Source organism: Oculina patagonica, chromosome 13 (assembly GCF_052425735.1).
Source record: "Oculina patagonica isolate OP01 chromosome 13, crgOcupat, whole genome shotgun sequence".
In the NCBI taxonomy this organism is placed as follows: Eukaryota; Metazoa; Cnidaria; class Anthozoa; order Scleractinia; family Oculinidae; genus Oculina; species Oculina patagonica.
The window spans coordinates 15926002-15953762 of record NC_135770.1 but is presented as its reverse complement, the minus strand read 5'-3'; the positions used below and the strand labels follow the sequence as shown (position 1 = coordinate 15953762).

The following is a 27761-nucleotide window of genomic DNA, read 5'->3' as shown; positions in this document are numbered from 1 at the left end:
GACCAATCAGAATTGAATTTACCACTGGAAGTTATACTAACACCGGTTATGTAAAACAGTACATGTATATTATTCTAAATCAAACCTTGTGACACCGTTTCGGTTTCAAAAAAGGCACAGCATCGTTTGCTGTTTCTTTTTAGTATTCCTTGCTTGTGTATGTGATGAAACACAATTGGATAATTCTCCTCTATACAGTACAGTAAGTATGTTTAGTATTCTTATATTCACTTACAGGGATTCCAGCCTCGTCAGATTCGCAAACATTCTGTCAGGTAGAAATGTAATAGCGTTTGAAGACAAATCCCTTGAGAGGTATTGTCAGATAAATGTAACATTTACTTATTCTAGATGAAATTATATGACTTGGTTTTAATTTAAATAATGAAGACATAAAGTCGGAGAAATAGAACGTAAATTTTCTACTGGACTGAAAGAAAGCCAGAAAGAAAATAAGAAAACCAGTTAGAAGATAAAAAATCGCTAGAGCCAGCTTTGGCTGAACATTGTTTACGTTTTGGCTACTTAACCTCTTGGGAATCTTTTAAGACCTACACACAAATGGAAATTTACGTAATCGACGCCTTTTTAAGCATGGGAGATAAATATCTGCTGGAATCCGCAAAATCGGGACAGCTGCTTTCATCTGCCGCACGAGTATTTGTATAAACTTCAAAGGATACGGCTTAATTAGCTAACATTTGCATTTTTCTCAATATAAAACGTGCTCTTTGTTATTCTCTTATCGCCTTCCCCTTAACAGTATAATACTTGAACGATACGATGGAATGTACAGCTATAAAACTGAACAAGAACCTAATTGAAACTTTTGTTAATTTTCGTTTCATTTTTAGATTCCTCGGAACAAAGAATAATAAGAAAAAAATAATAGAAGATTAATGGATGGGTCAATAAATAAGTAGGGATGCCTCTTCAAAAAACGTCTTACAGCGTTTCCGTCATCTTTGTAAAACAATTTACAATATCCGATGTCACATTCCCACAAGAAAGGGTGTTACCACCATACTCCCTCCAAAAATGAGAACATTGAGGTCCACAATCTAAAAATAGATATAAGATTCTTGGTAGAGATATGTACCTACAAAATGGAATAGGAATTATTTGTTTCATTGGCATGAATGGTATGTGCATCGAACTACAAGGAATTTGCTGAAAGTGAAAGATTATTTTATTTTGGGTGTGCTGTAGTGTATGGAAAGGGCACAACAATGAGGTTTACAGTCAAGATTTGGGTGATGCATCGTTTCGTCCCCAGGCAATTTTAACATTTCAGGTCTACTTTTTCTGTTCCAGACGGACGCAACTGTTAGTTACAAAGGTGGCAATGGTAGAAGAGGCGCCGTTGTAACACATGGTTGTAATGCAATGTTGAGCCATGCAGCAGTAATCGAGATAATAAACTCTCTTACTGCAAATAAACCCAGAAAATTTGAGCCTTTGTTATTTTTATAATCCAAATAAAAACTTGTTTTTACATTTCCATCTATGTACTTTTTGAAGTCGCAACAAGTTTACCAGCAAGTTTGTATTGAAAATCGCTCTTAGAAGGTGCTCCATTCAGACCATATCGCTAGATATTCTGAGCTTTAGAAGGAAGGTTATATTCTCACCGTTGAATAGCACAAAGAACTCTTTCACGTCAGTTCCGTACTTGCTGGTCGCCTCACAGGTGTAATTTCCTTCTTCTGATAAGGAAACGATTGCATTGTTCGTTGTATTTACCAATACTGTAGAGTTTCTTACTATCGCCGTGTAAATGGGAAGAACTCCAGTCACTGGAATTGTCACTTTGTACCCTGGTAAGGTTCGCACAGTAGCGGCTGGTAACATAATGTTGGGAGGTACTAATGAAATAAGAATTAAAATTAATTAAATAGCAGCTATGTTTACTAACGACGAAGAAGGCGGTAACGATTATTGTAATCCATCAAATATTTTTTCGTGCGCGCGATTGGTCTAAATGTGTCAAGTTGTGCAGCTAAAACTCGGGAATGTCAAATGACATCCCCCAAGTGATATTCCCCAGTTTTCGAACTTTGCGATTTTCCTTTCGCACGTTTAGTTTTCATCCAGAGAAAATTGTTAAATTGAATACAACTGTATAGTCTGAAGAGACCAACAATATTTTGAATGCCAACAGAATCACTTTGACATTTCAAAGCGTTGAGAAGATCCAAAGATCACAGTTTTCCTCGAGCTTTGCTCTCAAAAAAACTGTTCGCTTCTCGGAACAGATAATGTCCGCGGACAAATTATGCATATTTTCGCTCCAAATTCAGGTTATTGTTTATTTAAAATCCATCAAGTATTTTTTGCACACGAGTTTGCTCTAAATTCGTCACGTGATGAAGCCAAAACTGGGGAATATCAGATGATATCCATAAGTGATATTGCCCAGTTTTCAAACTCTGTGATTTACGTTTGCACGTTTAGTTGTCATCCCAAGTAAATTTTAAAATTGAATAGACCTGAAGATTTTGAACAGACTAGCAACATTTTTGAATGCCAATAAAATTAATTTGAAGTTTTTAACGTTTTAAAAAACTTTCAGGCAAGGGTCTTCCTAATTGAGCGGCGTTGCGTAAAAATATTTGAAGGATAATAAACACGGTAGCCTCCATTTGGCTTCAAAAATATGCATTGATATTTGTCCTTGGTTAAAATCTGTTTCTCGAAGGTCACAGTTTCGCTCTCGGAAAACTGTTCGCTTCTCGGAACAGATAATGTCCATAGAAAAATATCAGTGCATATTTCCACGCCAAATGTTTATATATGTCTCCTTGGCATGCATGTGTTTGTTTATCGTATCATTCACATGGCCACCAAAGAGACTAAATGTATTGCCCATACTTTGTTAACACTTAACACATTACCCGTATTCACATTGTCCACTGTACTGATTTTCTGCGGCAATATCAAGTCACTGACCTGATATCGCCGGACTTTGACCAAATTTGAGTTTAGTTTAGTTTAACTTAATGGATTCGATACATACATACTCACAATAAAAACGATATGTGACGGGGGATCTAACTCCCGCTTCACTAAAAGTACACTTAAAACTGATATACACTTTAAATAAATAAAATCAAATATAATTACCGTACCCAAATTCGCAAGTAGCCAATCAGAAGCGTGATCTACTGTCCTGATATCCTACGATATCAAGTCACTGACCTGATATGCCACCATATCATGGACACTTTCAAGTAAAGTAGTGTTAACGTACGATGAATTGAAAAGAGGTTTTTACCAATAAAACAGAGCCTCGTAATTTAAATTAGCTGGTGTTTACCGTTAGTAGAAGAAGTAAAAACTTTCCAACCAAAGCTAAATTTGAGCGCGCTCGCCAATTACGCGATGTTTGCCGACGAGTACTGGAACATTCAGACTGAAATTTTTCGCTAAGTTCTGAATTTGGGTACGGTAAATACCTAATCGTATCTTTTTGTTACGCTTCGATGGCATATCAGGCTCGTTTGGTCTCGCCATGGGTATTAAAATACGAACCATGGCTCAACCAAACTCGCCTGATATGCCGCCGAAGCGTACCAAAAAGGTACGATTAGGTATAAGTATTAGATGGCATCGAGTTCCACAGAGTACGGTGCAGAATAGTAATCAGAATAATATCAGAATCGTTTGCATATACAATTCATCACACATATAGTAGCCGATACGCGACAACGAAATTAGCTGGGGAGCTAAAATATTGCAATTATTTGGGCGTTTTTAATAAAACAATTATTCCACTCGCGCTTGTTGGATATGAGATCGTTATAGCCAACTCGGCGCTATGCGCCTCGTTGGCTATCTACCATCTCATATCCAACTCGCGCTCGTGGAATAATTGTTAAGTGTACAACTCGAAAGCGTTGCATAACTAGTATATTTTCTTACTTGAGGTAGTCATTATGGATTGAGTACACTTCATAAGTCTACAGCAGTACTTACACAATTTAATAAGACATCCGTAGCTGGATTGCGCTTACCTACTGGGACAGCAGTGAAAAATAGCAAGAATCCTCTTTCCTGAACATGTGAGTCTGAGTGGAATGTTACCCTGACGTCGTCACCAGCTATTAAAACTGTCTGCCCAGTCTCATTACCACAAAACACACGAAATGTATGGTTACTGGAAATCTTTAAATAGTCAAATCTGCCAAGAAGAATATGACAGGTCAGATATTTTTGTTTTCACATGTGGCACATTTTTACCGCGGCATCAAATTTACCGTTAAATAACAATAGCGAATTGTTATGAAGTATATGCTAGTGAGTGTCTGCACTATCTTTCTTGTGCATTGGTTTGGAACGATGCAGCACTGTTAATAAGTGTTGCAATTGTATTGTTGGGAGTATATTGATTACCAATCGAATAAAGAGTAACAGACAGCAACAGCAAATCAAGTTGACTGTAATCTGCAGAGTGTACACTATCCCCACGGCAGGTTTAAAATGACGGGGAGGTGCAATAATTGTCATAATTTAATACCCCAAAATACTCTTATGGAAAAAAAACATCCAGTAAACTTCAATGCTTGCATCACATCCAAAAATACAAAGAAAGTGTTAAAATATTGACACAAATACTGTATATTTAACAATTATTCTTTGAAAAGAAGGTGAATATTCTGCCACTATTCACCGAGATTTCAAAAAAATAATTGTTTTAGTATACACACACGAAGTGATCTCAACAACAAGCGATCTTAAAGTTTTCAGACGGAAACTATTTAAAGTCGATTTAATTTACCTCTCAATTCATGCGTGGAAAACGTACATACAAGCGGCACTAACCAGCATGCGCGAAACAGTTTACAGAATCTTCAAAAATAGAAAATCTAGTTAATCGTCGATAAAATCCTCGTCACAATCTAGCGAAGTGGTCCTTGAAGTCAATTCAACCAGCAATGGTCAGCAATCTGATTCAAAAACTTGCTTGCGAAACATTTTGACCGATAAATCAAATCAAACTTTTTGAAGTTCACTTGAATTGAAAATTGAAAGAGCAGTTGGCGAAGGATCCATCTGAAAGTTTGGATTACACTGAATGTGTGCAGAACCGTGTTAAAAACTAGATGTTTTCTTGCACAAAGACTTTTTCCTGAATATTTGTGGAGGATCTTGGTTGAACAACTCGCTGTTGATAAATCTGCGGTATTCAATTGCCTATACCGGGCGAAGAGCGACTTGACGGTAAGCATTTTTTTTTTTTTTTTTATTTTTTTGGTTTTTTTGTTTAAAATGTGAAAAATATATTTTTTTCTTATATTTTAAAACAACAAGGCAAAATTTCTTGCCTTTTTTTGTCTTTTCTGGTTCAGCATCTTCTTGCATTCTTAGTATTTGCGATTCAGAAACGCCGAACGCGACTTTACGCCGACTATTTTGTTTCTGTTTGGATCACGCATTATTCACTTCGAAGCTAAGGGAGTGAATAATACTCATTAGTATAATTAGGTGAATTCAATTCTGATTGGTCGAGAAGCTCGGACTATGTCGCAATATTCACCGCGCTTGGCGGATATTTGAAACATTGGGAATTTTGCAAATTTACTACCAAGGCTTTTGGACCAAAAATATTTCAAGAGATGGTTTTTAAGGCATTAGAATTGATCGTAAACATGGTGGTTTTGGAGATCGCACACGGCCATGTACTCAGTCAGATCGACTGTAAAAACGTTCTCTTCTCACTGGAGCTAGTAATTTCGAGAGGATTCACAAAAATAAAAAGAACCAACGATGAAACAAAGGTACTACATATCTATCTTTTTCGTAGTATTTGTTTTGTTCCGTTTTATTGCTAAAACTTGAGTGTAAATCATGATTTCAATCGATGAATTAAACTGGTTTACACGTATGCAAGTACTTCTGTTTGTTGTTTTCGTGTTTTCTATTGTTATTTTGCAGTTTTTGATATTCACCTCTGAAAATTATACTAAAACAATTATTCGCCGAAGGCGAAGTGATTATTGTTGATTATTATTTATTCAAAATACTTCTGTGTTTCTGATTAGCTATCGATCCCCGGCTAATTCCAGCTATTCGGCTAGCGCCGACCAAATTTGGAAGAAATTCCAATTATTGGATCGCAATCGTCCAATATCAAAAATTATTGGATCGCAACCTCGTTCCCAAAAACCGCTGACGTCACGCGACTGAACGGCCGAGCAGGTTGAAAGCGCGAAAATGTCCGCTAGATTTGAGCATTACGAAGAGGTAAAATTTAAAATTATTAGAAGACAAGGAAAGTCAAAACACGGAAAAAGCAACGAAGGGGAGTCGATCGATTTTGAAAGCGTATCTTCAAGACGAAAAGATCCCTGATCCAGCCACAGCGGAGGACTTGGAGCGGTTTTACGAAAATTCTACGTCGAAGTAAGCAAGAACGATGGAAACCTGTACTCGAAAACATCGCTTTGTGTCATCAGATTTAGCTTCAATAGACACTTCACTGAAGCAAATGCTAAATATCGACATTATAAAGGACAATAAATTTAATGAAGGTAACCGAGTTTTTGAAGTTTAAATCAAATTTAAAAGCGAACGTTGCATGTTGTGTATATGTGAACCTTGCCTACTGTCAAAACCCTATTAAATTCATTTTGTGCATTTGGAACTCAGGAAACATTTTGAATGAATAATATAACAGTTATTGAATTGGGCTTTCGTATGATATGAAGAATTATGCAGATCTCGGAGGGTGTAACACCCTCCTCGATCTGCATAATTCTTCATATAATACTCAGCCTCATCCCATAATTGCTAAATATAATCTCCGAGACGATTCAACATTATTATTCAACACATGCGCGCGCTGCCCATATATGGTCAAAATGTTAACGTTATCTGTCATCCGTACATAACAGTTTAACAATTATCCTGCGAATAATAATAATAATAATAATAATAATAATAATAATAATAATAATAATAATAATAATAATAATAATAATAATCGATATTTTAACAGGGTGACCCCTTCAGTCGCAGGACTGGTATCAACGGGGGCCCTGTGTAAAATAAAACAAATTAAAGTAAAAAAGAGTATGTATAAAATATCTATCTATCTATAAAAACTACTTTAAAAAGATACCACTAAAATGCTAAAAAAAAAAGTTAAAAAGTTTAAAAGAAGTACTAGTGTTCTCATAAAAATAAATAAATTACGAATTAAAAATGTTCTTAAAATAACCTAAGAATAAAAAGCAGAAATAGCTTGGAAACGTTCCTTTGGCTGCATAGTCTTAATGTTCGTCGGAAGACAATTAAAAATGGATGCACCATGATAATAAAAAGACTTTTTAGCGACATCTAAATGAATGTTTGGAAGTATAATGTCAGTAAAAGACGATCTAGTGCATCTCTGATTAAAAACATGTTGCTTGTCGCCCTGGCTACGTAACAGGAAATAGTCTTTAAAATATGAGGGAACGTCTCCGACCAAGCACTTGTTAACTAACAGTGCACAGTGCTTTTCCATAGTTTTTGTAAGAGGCGGCCAACGTAGGTTCTCGAGTATTGTTTCCGTAGCTATGTCAGGTTTAAACCCGTATACTATTTTCGCAGCTCGTCGTTGTAGGCGTTCAAGAGACTTTTTGTTAGTGCTGCCCAAAGGGCAAAAGCACGTATCACAATAGCTTATTATAGGTAAGACTGTGGACAAATAGATCTTATTTGCTGCTTCCGTGGTTAAACAACCTCTTAGTCGTGACAGGAGGCCAAGTCTGCTGGAAACCTTTGACCTTACATAGCTTATGTGATCGTTGAAAGATAAACACTCATCTAATATGACTCCTAGGTACTTGAACGATTTAACTTGGTTAACTTCCTTCCCTTCCATGAAAAGTGGACTATGGGATTCGGATCTAATTAGCCTCTGCCGAGTTCCAAATAAAACGTACTCAGTTTTCTTAATGTTGAGAAAGAGACCGTTCGCTGTTAACCAGTTAGCGACATTATTGAGATCGAGACTGATGTTCAGTTGTAGCTCGTCAATGTTTGAAGCCGCAGTAAAAATTACGGTGTCGTCCGCATATAACATAACACTTGACAGACCAACGGCTGAAGGAAGGTCGTTTATGTAAAGAATAAACAGAAGAGGCCCTAACACGGAACTTTGAGGTACTCCGCTACTGATGTTGGCGGCAGAAGAAAGGTGATTTTCAATGGACACGCTTTGACTCCTGTTATTAAGATAGCTCTCAAACCACGAGAGAGGCAGGTCTCGAATTCCATATCTGTACAGCTTGTTTAAAAGACCATCGTGAGGAACAGTATCGAATGCCTTTTTCAGGTCAATAAACACTGCCCCCGTCAATAGCCCTTTGTCCATATGTCCACGAATGTTATCTGTAGGGAAGGTGACGGCCAACTGAGTTGAATGATTTGCGCGAAAACCCGATTGATATGGCGAGAGGAGAGAGTTTTCTGATAGGTAGCTATGTAGCTGATGGAAGACAGCTTTCTCCAAAATTTTCGACAGGATTGGTAAAATTGATATAGGCCTGTAATTGTCCAGATCATCTTTGTTTCCAGATTTGAACAAGGGTACAACCTTTGCTTGCTTACATTCAGACGGGACCACACCAGTTTCAATGGAAAGATTGATCAAATGTGTTATACAATCAGCTGAAATCGCGCGGAATATCGCCTGATACTTAGCCGACGAGGCCATAGGCCGAGTTGGCTAAAATCAGACGATATTCCGCAAGATTGAGCAGGATAATTGTTTTATTATTCAACAAATTGTCAACGAAACACGTTTTGCAGATGGATAAACTGTAATTATGCAGCGCTTTACAAGACTTCGGACGAATTTTCGCGACCTAAGTATATCGCAGGATATCTGTCATGTAGGGATGACAGATATCAATAACATTTTGACCATATATGGGCAGCGCGCGCATTTGTTGAATAATAAGCTGCGATATACGTAGGTTGTGAAGATTCGTCCGAAATCTTGTAAAGCGCTGCATAATGACAATTTTTCTATCTGCAAAATGTGTTTCGTTGACAATTTATTGAATAATAAAACAATTATCCTGCTCAATCTTGCGGAATGTCGTCTGATTTTAGCCAAGTCGGCCTACGGCCTCGTCGGCTAATTATCAGGCAATATTCCGCGCGATTCCGCAGGATAATTGTTAAATAATCACGAGACTTCGTCTCGGGGATTATTTAGTAAATAAACCCCTTCAGGCGGTTGGTATATTGGAGGATAACGCCCGAGGCTGAAAGATTGTCGAAAAATGAACAGTTGGCCGAGAAGCAAAGCTTCAAGGGTAACTGTGAAATTTTGAGGACAATCTTTCAGCCAAGGGCATTATCCTCCAATACACCAGCAAGCCCGAAAGGGGTTTATTTATTTTATAACCCTCCGATTAATTTCTACAATGCGCTTTATCGCCAGTAAATTTATAGGAAAAAACCTACGTAATAAACCCGGCGTAACTGTGGTTGAAACAAATGTAAGTTGATTGTTTACGTGATTTTTTAACTCTGTGATTTCATGAAAAGTTAGAATTGAATAAGGAGACTTCATTCGTTTGTTTTGTGCTTGCCTACAAAATCGGGCGACGGATATCAAATCGGACAGGGTATATTGGCTGATACCCGTCGTCCGATTTTGTACCACGTGATGCGTTTTGTCCATTGAGCGCGCGCGAAAATTAATCAATGGGTTATAATCAACTATAATCACTTCGCCTTCGGCGAATAATTGTTAATTAGCCCGAGATAGCGAACCAATCAGATTGCTTGAAACACCAAGATCACTGTGTGTGTATAAATACTAAATAGATATGTATGTCCATCGTTGCCTATAATATCCTAGCATCTTCTGCAAGATTTTAACTATTTGAGCATTATATTTACTACTAGAAATAGCTGACACTAGGTTGCCCCCGACGTTTCGACGATGTTTATCGGTTTTTTTTCTTTGCTGTTCATCCTTTTCTACAATTCAGACATTTGATTGGAAATTAATTTTTTTTATTTTGGATGATAATTTATTATGATACGGTAAATCATTTAATTACAAGAACGCAACAACATCTTGACATCATTTTGTCATGTTTTGCTGTGGTGGGGGATCTCAGCTAGACTCAAGCTAGATTTTAGAAAAAGTCCGTCGTCTTTATTAATTTAACACGCCGGGACGGTCGACCTATCGCGTGGCTCGTTTTCGCGACTTCGTCGCTTTGAATGGGCCGCTTTGCGGGCTCGAATCGAACTCACTTCACTGTGGTAAAGTCTTGAGCTCAGCGAGGATAAACTTTAGAAACAGCAAAACTTTTTAAAATTACCATTTGAGCCGGTCCAATTGTTTTATAAATATATGGGCTGAGTGCCCGAGCATGAAGAATGACATGAGAATGATCAATCTTTAGAAAAGGATGTCGAAAGAATTTCTTACCTCTGTCAAAGCTAACGCCTGCCTCGAGTTTTAAATAATCACAATGCATCTCGAGATCTCTTTTGAATTTCTTTTCTTGATGCCGCATATCATCATGTAAAATTAAAATTTCGTCCGGAAGTGGACCGATCAAGACTTTTGAAGTTTTCTCCATTCAAGTAGTTTGTGCCTGGTAAATCACTGTCAGTTGGAAAAAGGCTTTCTTATCGTAAATCACGCTTCATGACAACGATCAACTTTTTAAAAGGAAAGGATTTCGAAAGAATTTCTCACCTTTGACAATGAAAACGCTTGACTTTCTAAAAGTCGCTCGGTTCTGGTTTCCGGTTTCGCCTGCCGCGAGTCTTTTTGTCAATTATCTCGAGATCTTTTTTTTTAATTTCTTGTAAATCTCGTCCGGAGATAGACTGATCAAGGCTTTTCTCCGTTCAAGTAGTTTGCGCTTGGTAAATCGCGGTTTTGACCTAAGGCTTGCTTATCGTAAATCGCAGACAAATTTGAAGATATGGCTTGATATGTTCGTACGTGTTCCTAGACATTTTTCTTGTTCGGCCACTCAGATGTAAAAAATGTGGATTTTCTTACTTCTCTGCGAGTTACTTAGTTAATTATCGCGAAGTATTTTCAACAATTGCATTGCTTTCGGCTTTTAGACATTGTGAAATGAATAGGCCTCGAATAAAACCTTAAATTATCTTTTTCAAAATTCTGCCCAACTGCAATCAACCTTTACAAGCTTCGTTTGTTTACTTGTTGTCATCATCATCGTCACCCAGTCATCATTTACTTGCGTCATCATTGACCAATCACCGTACAGGCAATTTTATCACACCTCCCGATACCCACTTGCGGGCTTTCAACCTTGTCGGCATTGCACAACTCCCGATACCATTTGCGCGCTCACTTTGGTCAAATCGAGAATTTTCCTGGTATATACTATATATATACTCTATATTCGCGCGGATTACAATGATGCCTCCTCGGGTTTTGGCCTCTGGGCCAAAACCCTGGGGGCAATTAATTATTATTATTATTATTATTATTATTATTATTATTATTATTATTATTACAAATTGGACGATCAAATTAGTTACTAAGATTAAAGATTAAATAAGTTTTTGCGATTTTTGAGTAGGGCCGAAGGCTCATAACATTCAAGGTTTTTCACACAGTATTTTCATCGATAAGATTTACAATGACTTGGTTAAGCTAATAAATATTAACAGGAGCAGGAATTTTGAAAAAGGTGTCAATTTTTTGACAACATTTTCCAATAATTATTTCATAAAAGCAACACACCATATTTTCTCTGTGTTAACTGACGCAATAAACTCAGTTAGGATATCGTAAGTACACTCGAAAAGCTTTTCTCGTGTTCTCCCAACATCCCGCATGGCTTTATTGCGCTAATAGGTAGTGTGGCCTGTTACTGGCCGGTACTTCACATTTCACCGTGAATATGACTAAACGATTTCCATTATATATTTCTATTCGTATTTAGTTGATTTTTTTTGCTGGACAGGTCCATCTCCTCGCCTAAGTGTATAAGGAGGTCCTGGTGAGGTGTTAGCAACAGCAAGTTTGGTGGCCTCCAGTCAGGGTTTGGTGTGTTTAAGTAGCTACAGTGTCAGTGACACCACTTACTTGCACGAAGGATGGTCTTCCACTTCAAAATAGTGAAAAGAAATATTCATGGCCATGCCATCAGGAATAGGAACCTTATAAACACAGTCCATATAGTTCGGGTAGCTGTTTGGATATCCAGGACTTTTCAATGTGTTGTTTAGCAAAACACCACACTCTATCAAAAGAAAATCGGCAATTTCGAATTAAGACAAAAAAATTTAAATAGGACTGTATAAATGATACCTTTGAGATAACCTAAACTTAATTTTGACTCTGTTTTACCTTGGTGCCGTTTAATCCAAAGAACTATGTAATTCTTCTGAATTACAGGCTGCTTACCATAGAGAATTTTTATTCTCTGATTAAAATCACTGATTAAAATCAGTGTATATCAGCTGAGGTTTTCCAAAGTTGTTCGGAAGATTTCCGAAGCCGATGTGAAGACTATTGTACGTTTCCAAAGTTGACTAGAAGTATTCCGAAGATTTCCAGAGATTTCCAAGTTGATCCAAAGCCAACGGACATTTTCGAAGTTGAAGGGAGGACTTATTATATTTAGTTGACCCGAAATTTTCGAAGTAACCCGGAAAAGTATTCCGAAGACGTAACGAGGATTTCCAAACTGTAGGGGTTCCAAGTGGTCATGATTCAATACCTGAATCACACTCCCCATAATTTTGGTGAATATACTATAAATAAAAAATCACACGACTTTCCGTTTTTATCTCCCACTTCAAACCGACACTCGTTCTAATTGCAGGTTGTGCGATTTCTTATCCTAATTTTTAAGACTGTTTTATTCTGCAAAGGGACAAACGTGTAACGAGCCAAAGGATTGAGTTATAATAACTGTTTTTTGTTTTAATTTTAAAACGCAATTGAACATAGAAAGAAAAATAGCGCTGAAATAAAGTAATATTAATTCTATTCTTCTTGTACTTCTTCTTAGTATTGTTAGTATTATTATTATTATTATTATTATTATTATTATTATTATTATTATCATAGTTATGACATGCCCTTCTATTGGAAAAGCAAATACAGTCGATACCTCCGAATTAAGGAAGAAATATAGGGCATTTTAGGTCAATTTGCCTCTCCAGTAAGTAAACGATATCAGTTACTTTCTGCCTTAAACAGGTTATTTGTAAGCAATAAACGAAACACGTTGCTTGTACATTACTCATTCCCTTAGTCCTAGGAAAAACCAACAAACAAGTGTTCACCTTGTGTAGCTGAGCCACCATAACTGTCATTCCACAATAACATGGGCAGTAAGAACAGCAGCAACATGGCGAAGTAGTAGTCCATAACAATTAAAAGGGGGTTAATGTTTACTTTTGAAACAAATTTCCTGTAGTAAGAGATAAACGATAAAAAAATATGGTCAACTTGTACTGATTACCTGACCGTTTGTTATCATTTCTTTCACCGGGGAGACAAGCCGACTACAAACTAAAATTAAACTTTCCTTTTCAATTAGCGTTTTAGCTGAAGGATGTTGAAACGCCGTCTTTTCTTGATAAAAGGAACACACTAAAAAAATCAAATACACGCCTGTTCTACATGGTCGAATTTTAATTTAGCGCCCCGATGTTTATTAATCGGGCGTGGCCGATTTAAGGTTTACCCTTTGGTCGTCCTAGAGCGTAGTCTCCTGGCGCGGCCAAAAAGACGGGGATAGCTCGGGGTTGCTACAAAACCGCTACGGGTGACGCATACCGCAATGGTTTTCATTTTAGTTTTGACAGGAAATCGTTGCAGGCACACTTGGTCGACTTTTGGGTTAATGTGTAATCAGGTTGTGTTTTTTTGCTTCGGCGGAAGGACAGAGAAAAAAGCTTACGGTGCAAAGTACAGTATGGGGCCCAGTTCTCGGCCACTTTTGACGTAAACTTGTATTTCTTACCTCAGAAGAACCGCAGGAACTTGAAATTTCTCCCAGAGCTAGCTACATTATTCAGCTTTTTGGTGTAAAGCTATCGACCGGTCAAAAATTAATTTGCCCGAGCAATAATAAAAATAAAAGCTCCATTTGTGGGCCCAGTTCTCGGCCACCTTGGCCCAGTTCTCGGCCACTTTTGACGTAAACTTGTATTTCTTACCTCAGAAGAACCGCAGGAACTTGAAATTTCTCCCAGAGCTAGCTACATTATTCAGCTTTTTGGTGTAAAGCTATCGACCGGTCAAAATTAATTTGCCCGAGCAATAATAAAAATAAAAGCTCCATTTGTGGGCCCAGTTCTCGGCCACTAAAAAGCTTGTGCGTAATTATCTGTAAAAAAATGCTCAATTAATTTTCACAGTCATAAAATCACTCTGTAAACCTATTTATACTATATCGATCCCAAATTATTTTTACGATGCTTTGTTTTACTTTAGAAAAGAAGGATTTTAACGCGCCTAGTTGCCTATGTGCAGGTTCTGGCAAAACCGCATTGTGTGACCCGTGCATTTAGATGGTTTATTGCAGTGAAAAGGTCTTGAAAGATTTAGGTGTTGTAGAAATAATAGACAAGACAAGAGTCAGCTCAAAACTTAGAGATAAGATTGAACTTTATTCTTAAAACATTTATTTCTTTCATTCTGGCAGCAGCAGATGAAATTATATTAAAAACCAAGCGCTAAGCTGTGATAGCGAGCAGGGTGGCCGAGAACTGGCAAATACGCAAACGTCGCAAGAAAAAATTTCGAAGTAAATTAAGACCAAAAAATACAACGGTTCAACGAAAAGTTAACTAAAGCAGAAAGCTGAATTATTCTACGTTTCACATGCCAAAAATTAGCTCGTATGGTGGGGGCTTTTGGATAAAATACGAGTTTAACTACATCCATGAATTTTAAGGAGCCGTAAACAAACAACTTTTTCGGGAATGCAAATTCACCTACCTCCGCGTAAACTCGACGTGTGAGCTTTCTATATCGAATTGAACGATCAAACTCAAGATACTTAAAGCACACGAATCAGTCTATCGTTTGAAGGAAATACCTTTTTCTTTTGATTCAACTGGAGTGTGAAAAAACGCGTTAAACACAAAGTGGCCGAGAACTGGGCCCCATACTGTACAATTGCACTTACTTTGACAAGTTAAAGTTATTTTTGTAAATGAAAAAGGTAACGTCATTGATGTCACGCAGTGTTTTTTTTTTTAGCAAACTAGATGGTTTGCTGGTTTCTGACTATGAATGGGGGTGTGATCTTGCGGTATATTTTTTGAGCCTGACTCCGCCGTAAAACTTTTTTTTATTTAGCAAGAACTGTGTCGATTTTCATTTCTGAACAATTGGTCGTCAAGTCGTTTGTCACAAAGAGTAGAATGTTTGTACGGCATGTTTTGGAATTATTTTAGATTTGGTTAGTAAGACGCTTCTGAAGACCTGAGCAAAACATTGGGTATGTACAGTATTAATAGGAACTTGAATGGAATTTTTCATAAGTTGGATAAAGGTATCAACTGAAAAAAATGGAATTCAAAATGAGAACTTGGATTTTGTTGTAATTAAATTTTATCGCGGATTGGATGCATAATATCACGGCTTTGAAAGTCTTCAAATAATTAGAAAGGTTCCTTTCTTCCTTTTGATCTTATTGTTATTTTCATGTATTGATTATTCGAAAGTGGTTTTCGTTGATACGAAAAAAAAAACGGGTTTTCACTGAATTGCTTGAAGTATTTTTAGACGTGATAATATTGGCTTAATCAAATTACATTGTGCACGAAATTTGTCTTGAAACTTTGAGGAAATTGAAATTTTTGTTTGACAGTAGTGTATGAAAGGCATTTTATAGAACTGAATAAAAAATAAGAAACATTGAGAAAGGTTATTTCAAAGATTTATTTTGCCTGATTTTGAAGGGTTTCAGGAGTTTTAAAGAGTGCTGGTAAACGGCTGTATGTTGTTTGTGATTACGGATCTTATTTAGTTTCGAACGCTCTAATTTTTGAAAGGTTAAAACAGGTTAAAACCGGGCGGTTTCATGAGTTTTTTGGGTAGAAAGGTACGGTGGTGGTCAAAAAAAAAAAAATGTTTAGAAAGGAATGACTGTAGTAGCACGTAAGTCGGAGGTTTGCGTGAGTCACGGGGTATAGTATGCGTGAGCTGGATTTCCGGCGTCATAACGGCATGTTTTGTTTACTGAAAGATACACTCGACGTTTAGTTAGCTTAGTCGGCTTGGGAAACTATTTTAAAAATGAATGTTGTAATAGTTAATTAATAGTAGTCTAGAATTAACCCACTCTCGATTGGAGTCTGTTCTGGATTCGCGCTACCTTTTCGCCGCGGAGGAATTTTGTAAAATTTCGCTAGTGGAAAGAGGTACTGTAAGAACAGTATCAATAACTCAAAAGGAGGAACTTCTTTGTAGCTCTGAATTAGGACGTATGATAAAATTTTAGAATAAGAAACTTTCGATATATGGTTTTCATATTGTTTTTGTCAATTTCCTTTTGTGGCAGATTTTTTGAGAATCAGCTTTTCTTTCGTGTGATGACAGACACAGGACAGAACGAGAGGTGGATGAGAAAGATGCCGAAGATGAATAGGCACCGAAAAACGACAAAAACCGTCAAGGACTTATCTTTAGAGGGCGGGGAGTTTTGGCATACTGTATTTCGAGGACTGGACTGGACTAGTAAAACGCGGACTAGTAAAACGCGGACTTGTAAAACGCGGACTAGTATAACGCGGACTAGTAAAACGCGGACTTGTAAAACGCGGACTAGTAAAACGCGGACTCAGGTAAAACGCGGACTTGTAAAAGGCGGACTAGTAAAACGTGGACTAGTAAAACGCGGACTTGTAAAACGAGGACTAGTAAAACGCGGACTTGTAAAACGCGGACTTGTAAAACGAGGGCTTGTTAAGCACGGACTTGTAGAACGCGGACTTGTAAAACAAGCGCTTGTAAATCGGATAAAACTAAACGGTTTAGCGAGCGAAATAATTTGTGTTTGAAGCTCTTGTGTGTTTCTTCGACGGCATATTTCTAGCTTTTTTGAGCACTCTATGGTCTGTTTTAGCGTGGAGATGTTTTTGCAGTATAGCACATGTTCGTTCTGCAAACCCCTACTAAAACAACGGGATTGATGCTATGAGTTGTGTGCATATGTTTCTTTCTTTCCACCACTTGACGTCTGTTAAGTGCAGTCGTTTGTATTGCTCGCACGAGGTAGAACGGGGCCCGTCCAGAAATCAACAGTCAATCGTAAATAAAGGTGACGGGCCTACACGACTCCTACGTTCGTGACATTAGAATATTTGCCGTTAAATGTTTAAATTCGGTCTTTCGACCTTATTTGCTTCTGACTTCTTTCTGAGGGTACTGTTTTAATTTGGGGGCAATATGTGGTAAATAAAGGTGACGGGCCTACACGACTCCTACGTTCGTGACATTAGAATATTTGCCGTTAAATGTTTAAATTCGGTCTTTCGACCTTATTTGCTTCTGACTTCTTTCTGAGGGTACTGTTTTAATTTGGGGGCAATATGTGGTAAATAAAGGTGACGGGCCTACACGACTCCTACGTTCGTGACATTAGAACATTTGCCGTTATATGTTCAAACTCGGTCTTTCGACCTTATTTGCTTCTGACTTCTTTCTGAGGTTACTGTTTTTTGAGACATTATGTATTGAAGAGAGCCGTAAGATGATTGTGGCCAAGGAATTCGAAGTGTCTAGAGGCGTTTTACAAGTCCGCGTTTTACTAGTCCGCGTTTTACTAGTCCAGTCCAGTCTACAAGTTAAAGACACATCAAGACCACCCCACTGTGAATTGCCATAGCACAGACAAAATTATAGTCAATATCTTATGTGTTTTTAAGAGAATTACATAAGCACCAAGGCATGTCTTGTCTTGCCTTACATTGACATGCAATAATTTGGAAATACTAAGCTCGTAACAGTTTAAGACAGAATCCATCAGGAATTTGAGTAACATTAATTTTAGTTACGCAACAATTGAGCACCAGAATAATTTAAATCCTTGTGTTCTTTCATACCTTGTTAAAGGCTTGACATGTGATAACACCAACATAACACCAACAACAGTTCTTTATCAGTGGGGTTTGAAGAAAAAATGGAAACATCATCACACAGTTGACCCCCATGCAAAAACACTCCAGGATGTCACGGGACTGTTTGGTGTCCGTCTGCCAATTTCTAACTTCAAATTCCAATGTTAAATTCACATTAAATTTTTTCAATATTTCTTAGTTGTCTAAATTTTACTAATTCTTTTAAAAAAAACTATCACCTGCCAAACATCCCCAAAAATCACTCAAAAAATTACAAAATACCACAATACATAGATACATGGATGAGTGAAGTTTCCTTGGATTCCTTGAAACACCAACAAGATATTTCCGTTTAAGGTGGCTGATAATGGGTTTCAGTATTTCCCAGTCCTTATACTTTGGTTCAGGACTAAAAGCCTTCATCAATTGCTATTACAGTAATGGTATGAAACAAATGTTCAATCATTCATCAACAAGTTGTGATCATTTTCTTGACAATAGTAGTTCCCCGGTAAACAGTTGTAGTACTGTCCCATCAAAGTGCAATGCCTGGAAAATACCGAAAAGCACACGACCTTCAGGTGAAACCGCACCTTACAGTATTACCAATACACTGCACTTTGCTAAGTCTTAAAACTTTACATTGTCTAGTCGTCTACTTCAATCGTTTATTTGTATTGTGTGAGATACATTTATAAATTGAAACCATCATGTCATTAAGTAATAATGCAATCTCGACAACGTTCTAGATATTATATTATGCACACTAATACAGCTCATGCAAGCCCTGTGACTTACACAAACACAGTCGAGTGCTACTTAAGTAACTGCTTCGTGGTTTCTGCTGTACTGAACCCTGCCTTTCAAGGCAAAGCGCCCGATTTTAAGCTTCTCAAGCTTCTCGATGTTCTTGTTACAGTAGAAGCCGGCGTTAATTGCGGTTTTCAGTGAAATGCGAAATTCAATCATCAACCAACGGTTTGCCCTTTTTGCTGCCGTCAATCATCTTAGCGGACCTTTCGGGAAACAGAAGTTCACTTCAACCGGGTCAATAGGTCACATCTGTCAGTTGTGATTGGTAGATTTCGATCCTTTTTATTTGTTTCTCTTCGTTGGCTGTCGGTAAAATTATGATTGACGGCAGCGAAAAACGCAATCGTAAGTTGGATTTTGAATTTCAGAGTTCGCATTTCACTGAAAACCGCAATAATACTTGGGGTATGGCGTTTATTTGAACCGAACATTGAGTAACAGATTGTGTCAATCAATCGGTGCACTAATCAGTCCACGATCTGTAAATTTAAGAGGGGCTGCAAAAAGTTTATATCAATCTGTATGCCAACATTGAGAACTAAAGAAAGTTACCTTAATACACTCTGTACTCCACAGAATATCAAACTGGTATACTAAGTTCTCGGCATGATCCTTATCTTGCAAATAATGTGGTAAAATAGAGGCCAACTATATAACTTGTGCCACCGATTCTTAGTAAAATTAATTATCAACTTAGAATGAAATAGAATTTCTCAGATTTGAATATAGATAATACGAGCTTGGCGAGGTACGATTGGTGAAATATTGACCGAATTCTTTTATTAATAAGTTGAGATACATACCTGGCATTTTTAAGTCCGTTTTCCCTTAAACTAGGATTGACGGGCATGCAGTCATAACTTATTTCAATTCCAATATTTCAGAAAATCCTAAAAGCAAAACTAATTTATTGTCCGTATTGTATATTTCGGACCACCAAGAGAGCCCATCGGAAATTATTCTGTATCTCCTTGCAAGTTTCCTATTATAACTGAAGCTATTAAAAAACAAAACTAATTGTCAAAAAACTAATATATGTCAATGCAAGAAATACACAGTGCAAATAACCCACCAATAATCAAGAATAAAAGTCTCACATTAAGGGTAAAAGGAATACTATGGTTTCGTTGATTCAGTATATTTTATACAAAATCATCCATTTTTTTGTCTTTTGACCTGCTGTTTGAGCGCTTATGGGCTCCTGACATAAGTAATATGACTTTAGTTGGCTTTTATCAAGAAGAAATTATTTGTATTTAAAAAAAGCGAAGAACATCTGTTCAAACGTCCCTATTAAAATATCACAGAGAATTTAATTCCTTGTCTGTGACTTTGCGGTATAGCTAATCAGAAGGACCCATCGTATAATAAACAGTTTGAAAAGCAGGAAAGGAACTTTTGAATTGCAGTTCTAATACTATTCTGCATGGCCTTAAGCTGCGGGAACAAACAGTACGGTCAAAAAACTGAGAGTCATAACAATTTGAAATATTTACACAGAATACTTTATGGCGAGTGGGTACGATTATACTCTCACGTCAACCTTTCGAAACCGACGAATTCTAAGTACATTATATAAGTATATGGTATTAAATAACCAACTTATTCACACTTAAAACTTCAGGGTTTTTTCGATGTAAGATTTTTTTCTACCTAAACCGGACGATTCAAACCTTCACCTGATTTCGCCCAGCTTACAGCCCTTTTGAAAGTCGACGATAAGAACCCAACAAGTATGCTCCGGCTATCAGTTTTAAAACCCATCTGTTGACACAGCGTTTTAACCTGCGATCGCTAACAGATTTCGCATCACTCGATTTCAGCATTTCACAGTACACTGATATCAAACAGAGACAAACCAACTCCTTGCGGCCAACAAGTGACTCGTCTTTGTCAACTTACCTTAACTTAAATCTACGTAACGTGGCTAACGGAAAGTTCCAGGAAAGCGACAAAAGAAGAATGTCGAAAGCATGAAATGCCACAAAATGTAAACGTGATTGATACTTAAAACTAAAGTAGGCAAAATTTCATAATTGAAATTTCGTACCTTACCTTGAGGTAGCACTAGCTAGGTTTGTGGGTGAAATGTGGTTTTATTAAAATGATCCTCCCTTGGCGCTGCAAGGGTAATCTACACTCAAAACAATTTGACAAAATAACAGGTCTTTAAATTGCTTCTTTTACCCCCTGAAGGGTTAGTATTTTGCAACTGACTCATTCAAACCATTAATGTTTAGGTGTTTTCGAACAGAAGAAAATCCCAAAGGATACATTTCAGGTCTTGACAAGTTACTGATAATAAAACATGTTTAAAGGAAAGAAAAGAATGAACAAAAATGTCAAATATAAAAGTATAAACTACACTCAAAACAATTTGACAAAATAAAAGGTCTTTAAATTGCTTCTTTTACCCCCTAAAGGGTTCGTTTTTTGCAACTGACTCATTCAAACTATTTTTAATGTTTAGGTGTTTTCGAACAGAAGAAAATCATGAAGGATACATTTCAGGTCTTGACAAGTTACTGATGATGAAACATGTTTAAAGTAAAGAAAAGAATGAACAAAAATGTCAAATATAAAAGTATGAACTACAGACCTGAAATAAGTACGTTTTCTTTAAATTAATTAAAGGACATGTTTCTTGCTTCTCCTATTACTGACTTGGAATTGCTAAGGCGTCCGCAAGTTGCAAGGCAATCTTTTGAAAACGTTTTATATACGCAACTATTTTCTCTTCAAGCGATATCAGTTTGCAATATAAGCAATCCATCGTTTTTGAGAAAGCAAAGCAGCAGGGGCACCCAACAGACCGTTTCGGTTGATATCTGTTCGGAAGAGCTATAATCGCCAACGATTTTTGGATTAAAGTGTGACGAAAAACTAGAGATTTCTTTAGCTCAAACTTTCGTGACATGGGCAAGGTAATGCCTGTTGTTTTAGGAAAGAGAAAAATGTCGTTTTGGGCATGAAAAAGGCCACCTACGATTTTCGAGAAAGCAACAGTGGCTCATAAATTCGGGTAATAACATTTCGTTTCCTAAAATTTTCTGAAGTTTGAAAGTTCAGCTAGCGTAGCCGAAAAGAAACGCTTTTCTTAGCGTTTAAAAGTAATGCTTTTTAAAATCGGACAAAATGGACACCTATAACGCTAAAACGGATAATTGTTGGGTGCCCCTGAAGCAGGTTTAAGTGTTTAAAATGGTTTTACTGCAATGATTCAGAGTGCTTATAGTAGAGAGTTACCTCAATAATTCTTATATAACAGGGTCTTTGTTAGTTTTGCAACAGTTTGGTTTGGCTGTGGGTAGTTTAGCCTTTTTGGGTCCTGGGCCGATCGGCACGGCGGTACCTGGATACGAACGTGCGCAAAGGCACGAAACGGTTCCAAAGGTGAACATTTCCTACGCCGGCAGCATTCTCGGCGACTCGAGAACCTTTCTCCTTTACCGTGCAATACCAAAAACTCTAGGAACTGCGACTGCAGGGACTGCCACTTTTCTTTAAAATTTGTGCAAAAGCTGAGTGTTGAAGCTGTAGTTGGCAGCTTTCCGTATCACTTCATTTTTTATTATGCACGAAGTTCTTTGTAAAATGAAAACAGTAGCTTAATTTAACAAAATCCGTACTTTTTTACTATTTTTGGACAATTTATGGGATGTTATGGCCTCGATCAACGAAACAAAAATGATTGAAATTGATCCCATGGGCTGGATGTTTTGTGTCCATTGACACCTACTCTGTGTTGACGCGTTTTGTAGATTGGTAAATGTCTTGGTAGTGTGATAAGCCTGAAGCGTCGAATGGCTTATACGAGAGTGGCTTCTAAATGTACCAGGGACAACGTACTAAACTTGCACAAAAAACAAACATTTGGACGACGAAGTGTCATCGAGTTTATTTCTTAAAACAAGTAGTACCTTATGTCACAGGTGTGAAATAGGCAAAATGTATTCGTAAGGTCCTTATTAAAAAAAACAATTTATCTTTCTAATCTGTTTACATGTGAAACAATTTTAACTAAATTGCAGTAATTTATTCAAATTTCACTCAGTTTCTAAAAGTTCTGACATGATTTAGACCAAGCTCAGCCTGTTATTCACTGTTCATCCAAGTATCCACCGAACCACCACTGGGTTGTGGAATCATCTGCCGCGGTGCAGCGGAATTTAGTGTTAACAACGTCGTAGTAACCAAAGTTGTCTTCACTTGGAACAGCTCCAGCGGTTGGTATGAAGCCACAGCCAGAGTGACTGCTGTCGATGTGCAGGGTGTAGGTGTTTTGTACCTGCCAGAACCTTGCTGTGGTACCACTCCCCGCTGCATGTCCACGGATATTCACATAATCCACAGGTTTGCACTGACCATAACCAAGAAAGCTCATGATGTCAAAGTCGCTGAACTTGCCTCTGAGGTAATCTCGGTAATCAATTTCTTGTACGAGGTTAAAACTGCATGTAGCCCGCCAGTACTTTGAATGGCTGCGGAGGGTCTTCATTCGAGCCAGAGTCTGACGGTACGCGTGCCAGTTTGGAGTCTTCTGGTTAATTGGTGCGTCTTGCAGAAATGTCCTGCTTCGAAAATGGGGCAGATCTTTAGATGCACGGTTCCAGGACATCACAAGGGTCCAGGCTGCTCCCGGCTCGGATGAAAAATCGCAGTAAGCCACGTATCGCTGGTACTGATCATCAAAAAGCCAGTAAAAGCCGTTTTCAAACCTGCCATGTTGCAGGTAGTCCAAACAGGATCCCGCGATAAATCCTTTCATTTCCAGATGGATGCCATCAGAAAACTAAACCAAAAAAAAACATAATCCACATACATAACTTTATATGTAATAACCAAAATTTTTTTAAAACATTGTAGAGCATAACTGCAAGACAGGAGCCCCTCAGGAAGGAAAATAACTTCAATATTCCTTTCTACTGCCCACTCATGTTCACATTTACCTCCCGCCCGGCTAACGTAGTGATGGCACGATAGCATGACGTAATGTGTTCCAAAGGTTTTAAAATTAATTAGAATCAAGAGCGCATTGACCTTCCTGTTTAGATCTGGTTTAATGAAAAAACATCTCGTAAATGATAAGAGAACTAAGACCTGATCAAAACACTCAGTCTGACTCTATCCGTGCAAACATTTTCACGTAGATCAATGCGCTCCTAATTCTTATTACATATAAAAACATTTTTAACACATTGTTTTCACGCTATACTATAAAAGTTTGTTTACTGATATATTAGTTGATTTATAAAACTGTTGTCGGAGTGCTCACTAGAAAAACTAGGGCGTATTATTAAAAGACAGTCTGATCAACTGGAGATTGGACTTGGAATTTTTGTTACTTTATAGTTTCATACCACATAATTTGTACGGCACTCATCAGAAAAAATTGCCAAAATGCCACGACATTTGTACGAAACTATGTAGTCATATCAATGCCAAGTCCAATCTTCAGTTGAACAGACTGCCTTGAAATAAGTATTTATTACATACATACTGAGATTTACAGAGATAATCGAGCTGTGTAAAACCCCGTTCGCAAATTCCTGCAGCCAATGACGATAGCGAGACGACTTTTTTACACGTGGGAAACCCTGTTCGTCCAATCAGAAAGCGGCTGTCAAAACAAATCAACATCTTTAAACCAAAGCAGCATTTTCGATGGTGCCAGCTTTCGTTACTGCTCAAAATATCTCGCTCGACGTGATAATTTACCGACCAATTACAAGAAAACAAAAACACTCGAGCAAAAACGCAGAGGAATGTCAAGTTAATTGAATTTCAGCATTTTTACTGTGGTAAAACAATCAAAGACAACTTGAAGAAATCCAGCAAGAAGAAAATTTCTTATAAATGATATTTTTTAACAACGATTTTTTTGTTGTCATTTTGAAATACTTCCATTTCGTGTACTTTTAATATGTATGCTATGTATTCTGCGTTTCTAAAACCTGTTCAGCGCGGAAAAAATCTCAGTATGTATAAAAAAAACAAATTATAGCATGGTAAGTGCTCAGTACGGTATTTATTAGTCTCTATAGCAGCCGTTATTTAGGATGTCACGCAACGCTTCCTCCAAATGGAGGGAGCGACGTCATCAAACAAAAGGTTTAGTTGATGAAATAATCTCTGCACGTGCGCCTTGAATCTTGAAAAACAACAACTTAAAAGGACCACATTCTACGTATTTTGGAGAACGTGAACGACGGACGGCCAAATTTTCGTATTTCTATTTGGGGTTGAAAAATCTCTCTTCATATTCAGCTAGAGCTAGTGCCGTCCTGAATACATCTGGATAATCATGAAATTCTCGGCTAAAAAAATGAATTCAATTTTTTCATAAAGCAGTCCCCTCGGCGTCGCCGTTGTGATTGCTTAAACTCCCTTAATGCTGTCGTGTGGACGGCGACGTCGTTATTTAATAATTTCACAAGTTTTTATTTTCAAGTGTTCGGCAAAAACTTCTCTAATTAGCCAGAGAAAAATGCATTATCTTAGCACGTGCACGTTTGAGGAGTTTGGTGGGAGACTGATAAATTGGATATTTACTTGAGGAGACCTTGCTACTAAACATTACAACATTTTACTGCATTGTACTGCAGAGAACTGACAAACCCAGCTAGTGATTGTTTCTAACTCTATATCGAGCAAACCTACCTTCTCCCCTTGTACAATTACAAGCGGGCTAGCAACTGCACAAAACACCACAAAAGCAGTTAAAATCATCTTCCTGCTGTCGAAAGGTACTTAACAAGTCATGAACAGGATAGAATTGATGTTGACAATTTATACATGTGTAAACGCGGTAGCGATCACGTATCTTTTAGAGACGCTGGCTTACCCTGAAGGATTAAACGTAGTTAGGATGATGACGAACGTTGCATTTCCGAGCACGTATAAAACATTCTAAAATTGCTGATTAATTGTGACGCTAAAAATCATTATTTCATTTGTTAATGGTTTCAGTGGTTTTTAATACCTTGCTTTAAATTTCCTTATCCTTTACGTTTAATCCAAATCCTTGATATTTCAAAGTGGAGGTGCTATTTATAATCCTGAGAAATGACAACATGTATGACATATATGTTGCGCAAGATCAATAATTGGTTTAACCTTGGCAAGGTTTCTTTTGTTTTAATTTGTCAGTTTGCTAATAAATGTTACATGGCAGAACTGGTAATAAATAGTACACAAGTTAATTTGTTAAGCAACCACGACGACGAAGCCTACGAGTGGCCAATAACTTAAATCAACCAATCTCATTGCTCTATCGCCGGTCCAATAATATACAAAGATAAAGTTGACTCGTATGAACCTCTCGTACTTTTTGTTGGCTTGTAATTTTTTTTAGCGAATTCTTTACCGAATAAAACACTCAGTGGGTCCTCAGTCAGAATCCTATTCATTTCATCCTTTCCGCTTCCTACATATATCTACAAAAATCTTCTTCGTCGTGTTATAAGTCTCTCATTAACCTAGCTTGTTCGGGGTTGTACTGGGAAAATATCCGTCCTCGTCTTGTTACAAGGACCGCGCTTCGGGTAGTCCGTACGGTCAAGGCCTCAGGCCGATATGTCCTGCGGTGTCAGAATCTCCCTCAGCTGAATATTTGTAACGCACGTGCAGAGTAAGCCATTGTTTCGCTGATTTGTAGGATGTAACAGGAAACATCGTGACACACGATAGGCAAACCGAACTTTCACAAACAATGATAACCAGCTAATCTCTAGAAAACCGCATGTAAAGATTAATATTGTGATTGTCAATTAAACCCACGTAATAAGAATTAATGCACCCTTGTAGAACGCGAGAAGCTTAACTATCTGACCACACCGAACTAATGTTTTCTCTTCGTGGGTATCCGTAGCTAATAAACTAAGCATTTGTAGTCTTAGGTTAGATGTAGAATGGGACTGATGCCCGGGGACACTTCCACATATGAGCTATATAGGTATGTGCCGCTGTGAAGGGTATGGATTTCAAGCAGTTTAGTCTGGGATAGGGTATATTATAGAAATCAGAGAGTTTTGGTCTAAAAAAGGGTAGCATTTGCCGGCAAACTGATCGGTTGTATGACGAATTAAGTCCAAAATAAGAATAAAAACGCAGAAGAGAAAGAGGCTTTCCTAAACGTAAATAAAATCATCGCGACATCGTTGTTGATAAATGGTTTTCCATTAAAACACTGATAGTGATACAGTTCTAAAAAAATGCAAGTCTGGGATAGGGTAGGGAGTTTTGGTGTCTAGTGTAGTATAGGGTTCCAAAATCAGCTGAACACGGTCTGGTATAGGGTGCCCCCCCCCCCCCCCCGGGGAATGATGTGTAACTTTAAAGTGTGAAGAAATAAAGTCAAGTTAAACGAAAATATATGCAGTCCAAGATTGTCGAACCAGCTTGTGCAGAGCTTGTCTCTAACGCAAGGGTGAGACAAGGGACAGCTATTGCATTCTTCGTTAAACCTTTCGTTTAGCGAAGCTCCCGATGTGACTTGCTTTAACTCCCTATGTACTAGTAATAGTTCTCACTATAAAACTGCCCCCGCCTTTTGATAACTTGTTTTACAGCAATACAATCTAGGATTATTCGTGGTGACAACACGCAATATTATTTCCGGGCTTATAACATTCACAATACGTGATGGTAGCTAACGAATACGTGATAAACATTACAGAGGATACAGGGAGTTTCCTTTGTGATAAACAACTTAATTACGGCATAACCACAATTTCACAGATACGAGCGATAGTTACCTACGTAGATTCCGAGCAATTGTGTTTTGATAATCCACACAACACGTACTGAAATATTTTCACCCTTAGTTTAACAACAAAAGGGTCATACAAAGATAATATTTCCCA

General features: G+C 37.6%; 2 protein-coding genes across 2 annotated transcripts; both read right to left on the bottom strand.

Annotated features, from left to right (window-relative positions):
* Window positions 1-3945: 3945 nt before the first annotated feature.
* LOC144634710 (CUB and peptidase domain-containing protein 1-like) lies at window positions 3946-20973 on the bottom strand. The gene is made up of 4 exons (XM_078493746.1): window positions 20953-20973; window positions 13294-13421; window positions 12086-12242; window positions 3946-4180 (listed from the first exon to the last, which is right to left on the bottom strand). The coding sequence occupies exons 2-4, from the start codon at window positions 13376-13378 to the stop codon at window positions 3952-3954; spliced, it is 471 nt and encodes a 156-aa protein (XP_078349872.1). The 5' UTR covers window positions 13379-13421; window positions 20953-20973; the 3' UTR covers window positions 3946-3951.
* A 1433-nt stretch (window positions 20974-22406) lies between these two features.
* LOC144634686 (uncharacterized) lies at window positions 22407-25709 on the bottom strand. Its single transcript, XM_078493720.1, has 2 exons — window positions 25558-25709; window positions 22407-23689 (listed from the first exon to the last, which is right to left on the bottom strand). Exons 1-2 carry the CDS (start codon window positions 25624-25626, stop codon window positions 22997-22999), a joined length of 762 nt encoding a protein of 253 aa, XP_078349846.1. The 5' UTR covers window positions 25627-25709; the 3' UTR covers window positions 22407-22996.
* Between the last annotated feature and the right edge of the window lie 2052 nt (window positions 25710-27761).